The 13,159-nt window shown below is 25.6% G+C and overlaps 1 protein-coding gene across 1 annotated transcript; it reads right to left on the reverse strand.

The window, feature by feature from the left end:
* Nucleotides 1–11,082: 11,082 nt before the first annotated feature.
* On the reverse strand, nt 11,083–12,930 carry LOC127260224 (putative mannan endo-1,4-beta-mannosidase 9). Its single transcript, XM_051287917.1, has 5 exons — nt 12,534–12,930; nt 12,190–12,384; nt 11,943–12,065; nt 11,669–11,871; nt 11,083–11,574 (listed from the first exon to the last, which is right to left on the reverse strand). The coding sequence occupies exons 1-5, from the start codon at nt 12,843–12,845 to the stop codon at nt 11,217–11,219; spliced, it is 1,191 nt and encodes a 396-aa protein (XP_051143874.1). The 5' UTR covers nt 12,846–12,930; the 3' UTR covers nt 11,083–11,216.
* Nucleotides 12,931–13,159: the final 229 nt, after the last annotated feature.

Here is a 13,159-nt window from a genome sequence, read left to right on the forward strand (position 1 = left end):
TATTTAATTAAAAAAATTAGTAATTATTTTATAGAATTAATGTAAATTACTATTGTTTATGGAAAATTATATAATTAATGAATATATATTTAAAGATTTTTTAATTGAAACTTACATAATTTTGGGAATTTACATAAATTTGCGATATGTTACTTTAAAAATATTTTTATACTATTTTTAAGATGAAATTGTAATTTGAAATTTTATGTTAATAAATTATACTCCAAAAAAATATGAAAAACTATAGTAACTAAATAAGAATTGACATTGATATAAATTAGTTTTTTTTTTTTTTAAAAAAAAAAACTATAGTAATTAGAGAATTTTATATTAAAAAAATATATATTTTTTATAATGATAAAAATAATTTAGAAGATCATGAAATTTTTAGGACTTTTTAGAATTAAAAAGAAAGTAAGTAATTTTTTTTTTTTAGAATTAATGTAAATTATTAGTATTTTTAATGAAAAATTATAATAATTAAAGACTTTTATATGTAAAGAGTATTGTATTTTAATAAAAACTTACATGATTTTGGAATTTTTGTTTTTAAAAGTATTTTACACAATTTTTGAAAAAATTTTAATGCAAATTATTATTTTTTATGGAAAACTATAATAATTAAAAATTAGTTTTTTACGAGGATAAAACCAATTTAGAAGACCATGAAATTTTTTGGAACTTTTTAGAATTAAAAAGAGTGTTAGTAGTTGTTTTTTTAGAAAAAATGTAAATTATTATTTTTTATGGAAAATTATCATAATTAATACGTATTTTTTTTTATGAGGATAAAACCAATTTAGAATACCATTAAACTTTTGGCACTTTTAAAATTAAAAAGAAAGTTAGTAATTAATTTTTAGAATAAATGTAAATAATGATTTATTATGAAAAATTATAATAATAAAAGACTTTTATGTATAAAGAGTTTTTTTTATATATATAAAAATTTACATAATTTTGGGATTTTTTTAGTTTTAAAAATATTTTACAGAATTTTTGGAAAATTGTTAATTTAAAATATAATGGAGAATTATAATAATTAAAGACTTTTATATCTAAAGAGTAATTTTTTATGGAAACTTACATAATTTTTGGATTTTTGATTTTAAACATATTTTACACAAATTTTGGAAACTTTTTGATGTAAATTATTAATTTTTATGAAAAATTTTAATAATTAAAAAGTAATTATTTTCTTATAAGGATAAAACCAATTCAAAAGCCCGTTAAATTTTTATGACTTTTTAAAATTAAAAAAAAAGTTAAAAATTACTTTTTTGAATTAATGTAAATTATTATTTTTATGGAAAATTATATAATGAAAGTTTTTTATATGTAAAGAGTATTTTTTAATGAAAACTTACATAATTTTGGAATTTTTCTTTTTAAAATACTTTACACAAATTTTGGAAAATTGTTAATGTAAATTATTAATTTTTATGGAAAATTATAATAATTTAAAAGTATTTTTTTATGAGGATAAAACCAACTTAGAAGACCATTAAATTTTTGGGACATTTTAGAATGAAAAAGGAAACTTAGTAATTATTTTTTAGAAAAAAGTTAAATTATTATTTTTTATGAAAAGTTTTTGCATTAATGGTTGAAATTTATTGTATAAAAATTAACATATGTGCACAATTAAATATTATATATTCATTTTATTGGAATTATATTTTCTTCCAAAAAATACATGATATTTAATTTAATTTAAACATTTAATTTTTAATGACTACAATACTCTTAATACATAATAAAAAATAAAAATAAAAATAAACATAATAAAATTATTATTATTTAAAAAATTCAAATAGTTTGCGATCCTATTATATAAAATTTGAATATTTTGGTAGTTTGAATCAATGTTGATTTTTACTTTTATATAGATTATACCAAAATATTATTTTGAAAATAAAGAAATAAATAAATAACATTTAAATAATACATTCATTTTTTCTCATCTTTATTTTTAAGATTTAGCTTTTTTTTTTTTTTTTCTTTTTTTAATTTCAACCTTATCATCACTTCTTCTAGATTAATGACAGAGAATTATAATAAATAGATCTATAAGAATATATAGATAAGATAATACTCTCTCCGTCCTACCCAAACACCGTGCAATATATAAATATTAAGTGACGTGATTGGAGAGATAAATAATTATTTATTTATTTTATTTGAGTGATATGATGGGATAAAGTGAAGTATATATTAATATATGTATATAAATATTATTAATTATTTCTAAATTTAAAAATGTTGCACTGAATTTGGGACAAATAAAAAAAAATGTTTGGAACGGAGGGAGTATAAGATAAGATACACGTACTCAAATATATATATTTATTTATATATATAATATAAGATAAAATACACAGTCAAAATATAAATATTTATAACATCATACCAAAAGATGATTTTAAAATTAAAAAAATAAATAAATAAAATTAAATAATAAGTTTATTTTTTTTTTCATTTTTTTCCATTTTCTTTTTTTTTTCCATCTCCATTATTGGGATCCGGTTTAATTTTTCTGTGTTTGGACCTTATTTTCATTTATTCTTCTTCGCCTTCTCTGCTTTAAGATAAATCAAACACAATATAAGATATAAAAACAAAGAAAAAAAAAGGGTCGAAGATACATAAAAATATGATATATATATATATATCTATAGGTATATGTATACTAAATTAAAATTTTAAATGAATAAAAATTATAACTTATATATAATACGAGATAAGATATAACTTATAAGATAAAAAAAATTATTAATGAATTATCAAATCATTTTAAAATGGTAAAATTCCCAAATTATGGTCATTTTCTACAAATAAATAATTTCTTAAATTAAAGTTAGTTTATATAAATACTATAATTTACCAAAATTATTATTTGTTTTTTAATTCTAAAAAACTCTTAAGATATATATATATATATATAATATATATCGGATAAGATATTTCTATAAAAACATTGTTAAATTTTTTCCAAAAATAAATATCAATTACACTAATATTCCATAAAAAAAAAAGTTATCATTATTAATTTTCTAAGTAAAAGAAATCTTAAATTAATATAAGTTTTCATTAATTCTATAATTCTAAAAAGTAAAAATCTTAAATTCATGTAATTTTTCAATATTTATGGAATTATGGCAAAATATGTAATGTAATAAATCAATCATCCAGTAAAGGAAGAAAATATATGATTAATTGAATGGAGGATCTTAATCATGGCTGATTGATTTGATTAGATATAGGAAAAAGGAAATATAAATAATCGAAAATCATAACTTGCTACATAGATATTTTGGTTTATATATCTATATATAATTGTAGATGGAGCAAGCATTCATTCCTACCAATATAATTGCTAGAATGAGTGATAATAGCTTACCCACCCATATTTCGGATTCATTCCCCTCTTCTTTTGCTTATTCAGACGACAACGGGAAGAAGAAGGAGAAAGAGAAAGAGAAGAAGAACGACAACATTGTCCGCAAAAGAAAAAGGGAAAGACTACACGACGCCGATGCTGATGCTGATGGTGATTGTTTTTCGAATTTGAAGGCTGAATGGACTTGCTTGTTGTGTTCGGAGCAGTATTTAGAGGAGCCTGGTAAGCTGATGGAGGATGGGTATTTGAGATTATTAGCCGAGGGGAAGAGCGCTGAGATCCGCAGTTTAGGCAATGCTTGGGCTGACATCAACACTAGAGAACTGCGGGGATATCTCCGCCGGGTTTGCATCATGGCCAACATTCTACAGCATTATATCAACACATTCTAGCTGCCTATCTACCTGTTGAGGACTCCCGTTTGCGGGACTTGTACATGCATATGCCGCAAATGGGGACGGGCGGGACTCGAACTCGAGACCTAACCTAGGCTCTGATACCATGTCGGAAGCTAATGACCGTCTCACTTAAAAGCTCGAACTTGTTAAGGAAACTAAACCATTAGTTACATATCCCGCAAACGGGAGTCCTCAACACGCCCCCTCAGGTGCAAGTGGGTCTGCGAAACTTGCACATGCATATGCCACAAATGGGGACGGGCAGGACTCGAACTCGAGACCTAACCTAGGCTCTGATACCATGTCGGAAGCTAATGACCGTCTCACTTAAAAGCTCGAACTTGTTAAGGAAACTAAACCATTAGTTACATATCCCGCAAACGGGAGTCCCCAACACTACCTATCTACTTAGTACGTTATTAATAACTAGAAAATAAATCGGTAGTATGGATGCTTGTATACCCTATATATAAATAATAGTTTTAAAATTAATAAATAAAATATATTTTATTATTGATGTTAGCATCGAAGAAGATTTATTATTATTATCGTTATTATTATTGTCACTACTTTGACTAAATGGACAAATTTGTTAGATTAATTAGTTATAAATAATGTTATCACTTATTAATATTTAGATAATTTCAATTTTTTTTTTATGAATAAATACTTTACAAATAGGGATAGGGATAGAGAAAGAGATATATTTGTTATGATAATAAATAACTCCTAGAATAAAGATATTTCTAGGTTTTGTAATGACTGATATAATATTTGAGATCAAAATAATAAAATGCCCAAAAGGAATTGTTCTAACACCATTTCTTAGCTTAACGAAAGTGTTAAATAAATTCCGATAAAAAAAAAAAACGAAAGTGTTAAATAAATTTTTCTTACTTGCTACTCCATTTAATATATTTTTTATTATTGGATAGATTAAGTGAATCATAACAGAGACATCGAAGCATATTGAGAAAGAAATTGAGAGGAAACAAATTTATTAAGAGTATTTTTAATTTTTGAATTTATTGCACTTAAATATTTTTTATTTATTTATTTAAATGTAATTTTTTGTATAGTTTTATTTATTTATTTTTTATTTTTTCAAATGAAGGAATAAAAGATATGAACAAAAAGCAATTTAGAAGAAAAATAGCAAAAGAAACAATAATTATGATATATCATATTTTTAATTTATATTTTTAAATTTATTATTATTAAATTATATTTTACTATTTTACTTAAATATAGGTTTTTTTTTTAATTTAGTGACGAATCAAAATTTTATTTTTGTGTCTAACTTTTTTTATAAATTAATTTGGATATTTTTTTATCTAAATTTTACATCATATCATATCATATACATCATATATATTTGAAAATGGTTTGGGCTCCACCATCCTCCATTCTTTCATCCACAATTTTTTTATAACTAAGATATATATAATTTTATATGAATAAATAAAATTTTTTATGAAACGTAGCATCAACTTAAATTTTTAGATTTTCTTTAAAAAAAATAATTAATTGTTTTTCTTTGGCATTCATAGTAATTTAAGATATCTAAATTAAAAAATAATAATAATACCAAGTTTTTTATGAAAAATTTTAGAAAATCGACAATTTTTTCAATGAAAAATATTATATTACATATATTTACCCTCTATTATATTATCATATCACATACATATATAAATATATTTGAGAAATGCGTAAGTTTCACTATTTTTTCTTAAATGTGTAGAATATTGATTTTTTTAATTTTATGATTTTTCATATTTATAAAATTGTATATTAAATTGATAGTGTTTCAATCTTTTTTTTAGGTGGATCTGAAGTCAAAACCGGAGAAAAATAAACGTGTACCTAAAGAATATGGAGACAAAGGAGGGGGAATGAAAGAAATTAAAAGAAGAAAAGTTGAATAAACGTAATATATCATTTTAATTTTTTTTCACCTTTGAAAATTTAGTTGGTTTTATAAACTATACTGTATTTTCTATATATTTTTATTAATTTATATTTATATGGAAATTATATTTAATTAGAATATAATACTCGAAATCAAATTATTAAAAAAATACATACACAATTAAAATAAAAAAATATAATTAGTACTTTTTTTATTCCAGTTACCGTATGTTACTGTAAATATAAGGATTTAAGAGGAGTATATTAATAAATAATTAAAAATATATTAGTTAAAGTAATTATTGTATAATATAAATAATTATAAATTAAAATAATTAATTAGTCTAATTAAAATAAGATTAAAATGTATAATTTTTTTCTACAAAGAAGATTACATGAGATGTGAAACTTACATAAATGGTAACGTAGACATGGTACATCAGATGGAGGGAGTAGAAAATAAAAAAAAATACCATATATAATTATAAAAAATACATATATAATAAGAATTAAAATATTAAAATAAAAATAAAATTTTGTATATTAAAAGTTGTTGTATTAATTTCCTAAATAAATTTTCAAATCAAAACACTCAAAATTCGGACATAATCTAAAAAACTGAAAAATATATTAGAATATTATACTTAAAAGAACATATGTATAATAAGAATAAAAAAAATGATTAGTAGAAAAAAAAAAAAAAAAAAAAAAAAAAAAGCAAAATAGCATAAAAATCTCTTATGGTTTCAGAAATATTATATTGAAAACTCATGCCCTTCTAAAATTCTAAAAAACTTATTTCACATTATCTTCTTCTTACCTGAAAACACAATCACATTGAGTAACCAAATGAAGTCCCAATGCCGCCTTTATCGAGCCGGAGCTAGAATTCCACAAATTTCGGGTATGTCCATTTTAGGGTTGAAGTTTCGTAAATTTCTGTTTATTTTAAAAAAAAATTCTTTCTCAAATCGGGATTGGGTGATTCATTTTTTTGTTCGACTTTGTCTGTCAGTTTTAGATCATTGTGAAGTCGTGGGATTCATTCAACGAGATTGCAAATTTGTTTAGGATCTATTCCGATATAAGTTGTATGTATTATTGATCTCATGTTACCGTTTACAGGTCTGGGTGTGTTGATTTGACGTGGAAATTTGACTTTCTTGGGTGGTAATTTGTTTTGGTAATTCATTTGAAATATTGAAATTCATCATGTCACGGAAATTTTATGAATTTCAATGCTATAATTTTTGTTTAGAATTAATATGCGAATCGCTCTTCTTGAATCGCAATTTTGGAACCCCTGCCACTGTAATTTTTGCATTGAAATTTTCGAAGAGAATTCGGTTTTGTTTAGGATCTATTACCAATCGAAAATTTTTAATTTTCGTGGTAATTTGCAACAAAAGGGAGCGAATTTTGTGCTGCTGATAAATGAATTTATTTGGAAGCAAATAAAGTTATGTATTTTATTTATTTTTTTTTTGCAATCATTTTAATATTTACTATTAAATATGATCAGAAAAATTATTTTGCAATTGCCCTTTTGGTGCCTGTGATATTTTTCGTTGGCTTGATCCGGTGAGCACCCACGTTGTGGAGTGGAGCAACGATGTGGATGAAGTGGACGACTCGGCGATTTAATCCATTGTGTTTGATGGGGAGCAACTCAAACAAACAAAGGTAGTCGCGGCTGAAATCTCAAGGTGGTTGTAGACAAACTACGCTGCGAAATAAAAGCCTTGGGAGCAACAATGAGGTACATCAAGCTTGTCACAATTGGTATTATGGTGCTTAATATGCCCAAGGTATTGTTTTATGTAGTTGGTATGTGTTTGATGCTTCGTCTCCTATCGTATTGTGTTGTCTTACCTTGTCTTGTATGTTTAATAGTAGGAGTGGATAGTAGGAGCAGTACAAACTTATAATTAGTGTTAGCAGGATTGGTATTGTAGTAGCAACATTGTTTTAGTAGGAGTAATGCCGAAATTGGAATGTACTTTTCAGTTTTGTAATACAATTATTCGTAATGCTCCATGTAGACTACACGTTCGTTCGGGAGATGGATGTTTTTATGTTTTGATTGCAGCTTTGGCGTATGTATGTATGAAATGGATGTTTTTATTGTAGTTTTGGTGTAGCCGTGGGGGTTTTCTTACAACATTTCTGAAATATTAAGTTTTTGAAATTTTAAAAGCATGAGTCAAAAGGGTTTTATGCTATTTTTATAAAATAATAAAACACAATAGATAATTAAAAAATACATATACATTAAGAATAAAAATAATAAAATACAAATAATTTGTATTATATATATATATATGAGAAAGGTATGAGATCCACCATTCTCAATTAGTACATCCACAATGTTTTTAGTTATTTTTTTAATTAAAAAAATATATAATGTTATAGGGATAATTTAATATTAATTTTATAAAGAGTAGCATCAATTTAAAATTTTTAAATATTTTTAAAATAATTAATTATTTTTCTTATGATAATCATAGTAATTAAAGATGTCTAAATTAAAAAATAATAATAATAACAAGATTTTGTTATGAAAAATTTTAGAAAATTGACAATTTTTTTAAATAAAAAGTCCTATATTAAATATATTTACGTTATATTAACTTATCATATAATATAAATATATATATTTGAGAAAAGTGTAAGTTTTACTATCTTTATTTGGAAAATTTTTAAAAATTGACAATATTTTTTAATAAAAAGTCCTATATTAAATATATTTATGTTATGTTATATTATCTTATCATATATATATTTAGAAAAGTGTAAGTTTTACTATCTTTATTTTTTTTAATGTGTAGAACATTGAATTTTTTTTTAAATATTTTTTTATGACTTTTCATATTTTGAAAATTGTATGTTAAATTGATAATTTTTCAATCTTCTTTTAGGTCAATATGAAGTCCAAACCGGAGAAAAATAAATGTGTGCCTAAAGAATACGGAGACGAAGGAGGGGAAAATTAAAGAAATCAGAAGAAGAAAAGTTGAATAAATGTAATTTACTATTTTAATATTTTTTTCACCTTTAAAAGTTTAGTTGGTTTTATAAACTATACTGTATTTTCTATATCTTTTTATTGATTTATATTTATATAAAAATTATATTTAATTAGAATTCTTGAAGTATTTATATGGTATTTTATAATATTTTTAGATTTTTATCATTTTGCATTTATAGTAAATAATAAAAAATAAAAATTCTACCGATTTTTATTTTTATGTTCTATTGTATATAAATATATTAGATAATATGATTATTTTTATATTTTTATAATTAAAATTATTTTATACTCCTTATTTTGTAATATAAATCCTACCAATTTGTTGTTTACAAATTTATAATTAAAATTATTCTTTTCTATATAATTTCTTTTAATTATCTAATTTTTTTTCTTATTTCTCTATATATTTGTTATATTCTTATTGTATATGTCATTTTTTTTTTAATTAATTTGATTTAATAATATATTACATATATAATTTATAAACAAATGCTAAATTAATATATAATATAATAACCCGTGCATAACACGAGGTAAATGCTAGTATATATATATATATGTAACATGTGTTATTATTAAAATAATTAATTTTTATAATTTAAATTAAATTAAATATTATATTACATAACAAATGCTAAATTAATATATAATATAATAACTCGTGTATGACATAAGTTAAATGCTAGTATATATGTATGTAATATGTGTTACTATCCCGTTCGGTTCTAATGGGTTTTATTTATTTTTTGTGTATTGATATTTAAATATTAATTATTATATCAAAACGTAGTACAAATAAATAAAAAGTTACAAAAGTACTTCAATTAGTGTCTTATAATACTAATATAATGACATTTGTATAAAAAATTATACAAATATAAAAATATTTTTAATGGTAAGTACAATAATGCAAAATATAATGTAACCCTTAGAAAAATTGAAATATAATACTTGTAATCAAATAAATTAGAAAAAAATAGGTACATAATAGTAATAAAAAAAATTCTATTAGTAGAAAATAAAAAGAACGTAATAAATTATTTTAAAAAAATGCACAATAATAATAAAACTATTAAAATAAAATATGTTTTATACATTAAAATTTATTATAATTTTTTGTATGAATCCTTTAAATATTTTTCAAATCAAAAACTAAAAATTTTGATATAATTAATAAAATTGAAGAATATTAAAATATATTACTCGTAATCAAATCAATTAGAAAAACAACATACACAATAAGAATGAAAAAGAATTGATTCGTAAAAAAATAAGAATAATACAATAAATAATTAAAAAATATACATACACAATAAAAAATACTACAATAAAAATAAATTTTTATATATATTAAAAACTTACCATAAATTTTCAAATATTAAATGACATCAAAAGACTAAAAAATTGAACATAATATATAAAATTGAAAATATATATTATAATATAATACTAAAAATCAACTTAATTTAAAAAAATAAATATAAAGTGAGAATGAAAACAATATTAAAATAATAAAAAACACAATAGATGATTGATCGATCAATTAATTGGTCACTATTCTCATCCAATTCAATAGATTAATTGCTCACTACCTTAATTCTTATGAAGAGAGTAACTGGTCATTAATCGATCATTTAAATGGTAAAAATAATGGCCATTAATCGATCAATTAAGAAGGCGGCAGTGATCCCCAGTGAAGATGATTATGGGTGAATGTTTCGGAGAGTTAAATGCGAGCGTTACAGAATGACAAAGGATGTGTTTTTGCCTTAAAAAAAGCAAGTTGTGCAAGAAAGAGGACAACCACATCTCAATCACAAAATTATCTTCTTCTCTTCTTCTCTTTTTATTTTTTTTATTTTTTTCTTATCATTTTCTTTGCATTTTCTGGTTTTAATTTGTATAAAATATAATTTGATATTAAATAGAATACAATTCGTTTGTGTTGTTTGTTCTTAGAATTGATTTTTATTATCTATTTCCTAAGTGTATCGCATAGCACCGAAAGTTGACATTGAATTGCTCAGAAAACCACCTTCTCAGGTGAACCAAAATTCTAAGGTCGGAGAAATTTTCTAGACCAACAACACTTAAAATATAGCAACAGATTGTTAAAAGAAAGTTAAACAATGAAGATTAGAAATGGAAGAGAAATGAGAATCTGTCTTGGAATCAATAATCATTTTATTATTTATTAATCTATCATTACAACTTTGATGGATATATATATATATATATCCAGGGCTGAAACAACAAATTAATTAAAAGCGATGATGATGATGATGATGATGATTACTGATACTGGTAATGAATGAATGAATGAATGAATCATGATATATATATATATATATATTCATTCATTTCATTATAAATGTGTATAGAGTACGTAATTAGGTAGCTAGGTAGCTCATGTATTATTGAGGAATATAATTAATATATATGAGCGAGGATGTAATAAATATAATTAAGTAACTAATTAACGGTCGAGGGCGGCAATTCGGTCGGACTGGAGAGATATAACGGCGTCGGTGGAGGGGCTCTGGTTGAAGACGACGTCGTAGCCGTCGCTCCAGTTGTCCATGCCGGGGGCCATCACCTGCCAGAAGAGCGCCCCCCCGCAGGGCCCCCCGGTCCGTGCGCAGCTGTAGATGGTGCTGTATATGTTCCCGAAGTAGCTGTCCCTATCCCCGACGGTGTAGCCGCTCGTGCGCGACGATCTCCCGAACTCCGTCAGCACCAGCGGCTTCCCCAGGACGGACTTGCAGTCCGAGATGTGCTGCCCGATCCACTGGTCGACAAAGGCCGCCTGGGCATCGTCGTTGGACCCGGGCATCCTGTTGGATATTTGGAGATATTGATTGATTAATAATTCTAGCTATTATATATATATATATATATATATGATCCCATCGATCCATCATTGATTACCATTGGTCCGGATAGAGATGAATGGTGGCAAAGTCTATGAGGCGAAGACGGTTGTTGGCGATGAAGTCGGTGCCCACTTCATATCCGGGATTGGCGAGCTTCTTCTGAGGCGTCGACTCCCCGTAGAACCCTTCCAATCCGATTTCCAGAAGGTGCTTCGGATCCAGCGACTTCACGTACGCAGACATCTCACTTGCCCACTCCTACACACACACACATATCATATATATATATATATTCATACATATTATATATGTCCAAATTATATAATTACCTGAAGGGATCTCCCAGAGAGGTCGGATTGGCAACGAGGTTCGTTCATTAGCTCCCACGCGAATATGGTGGGATCATCTCTGTAAGCAACCCCACTTATCGAATTCTTTCTTGTCAGCACAGCCTACATTATTTATTATATACATATATAGTTTTGTACTCAATTGAAGAAAATATTATGTAAGAAGAAGAAGAAGAAGAAGGAGGAGGAGGAGTGCATGTCATGAATGAATTAATTAATTAATTACCTTGATGTGATCCTTGTAGTAACCTTTGACGATAGGGTTCCTAAAGAAGTCATCCTCATTGTTAATATATTGTCCCCTGTCCCTTGCCCATTGCACGTATTGCTTTTTCCCTCCAAAACCTTCCCAATTGTTCACCAAGCTCAATATCAAACGTATTCCATACTTTCTAGCTTCCGATATCACAAAATCCAACCCCTGCACGCATCATTAATTAATTCAACATATACATGTATATAATCCAAGTTCAAATTAAGGACACCAGGCATGCATGCCAATGTTTGTTTCGTTGTTTCTATATATGTCTATTGATGGTGCATATGACATCTACTAGGGTATTTAATTACCTTAAACATATCCTCATTATAAACGCCGGGCGACGACTGCAAAGCCCTATAGCCGCCATCGCTAAAAGCCCAGGTTCTTGCGACGGTCATCCCATATCTTGAAGCTTGGGCAAAGGTATCAGTGACCATGTCCTTAGTGGTTGGATCTGAAGCCATATACATGAGCCAATACGAGTTAAAACCATTAAAGTAAAAGGGCTTTCCGTCAAGCTCGAAACGGCTACCCCTCGTTTCCACAAAGCCACCATATGCATTGGCAGAAACAAGCAGCAGGGAAACAACACAACCAATAACTAAATTTCTTGTCCACATCTTGGGATTGGGATCTGATTTCCTAAGATGTGTATTATGTATATATGTGATGCGTTTGTGTAAGTGGTGATGGGATATCAATGTACCAAAGGGGTAGTATTTATAGTGAAGGGGGTAGGGTGAGATTGATGCATTGCATTGCATGCATGGTCATTTGTAACGAGAAATAAAGCTGGATAGGGAGATAATAGTTGGATGAGTGTAGCAACAAAATACTAAGTTATGGGCCTCATTGCCTAGCTTAGCTTGTTCAAGGTTCGAAGCAACATGCAAATGGCCTCGCACGCACCACCTAATTGATAACCCCAAAACTC

The sequence above is a fragment of the Andrographis paniculata genome, unplaced genomic scaffold (genome assembly GCF_009805555.1).
Source record: "Andrographis paniculata isolate CXL003 unplaced genomic scaffold, ASM980555v1 Contig61END, whole genome shotgun sequence".
Lineage (NCBI taxonomy): Eukaryota > Viridiplantae > Streptophyta > Magnoliopsida > Lamiales > Acanthaceae > Andrographis > Andrographis paniculata.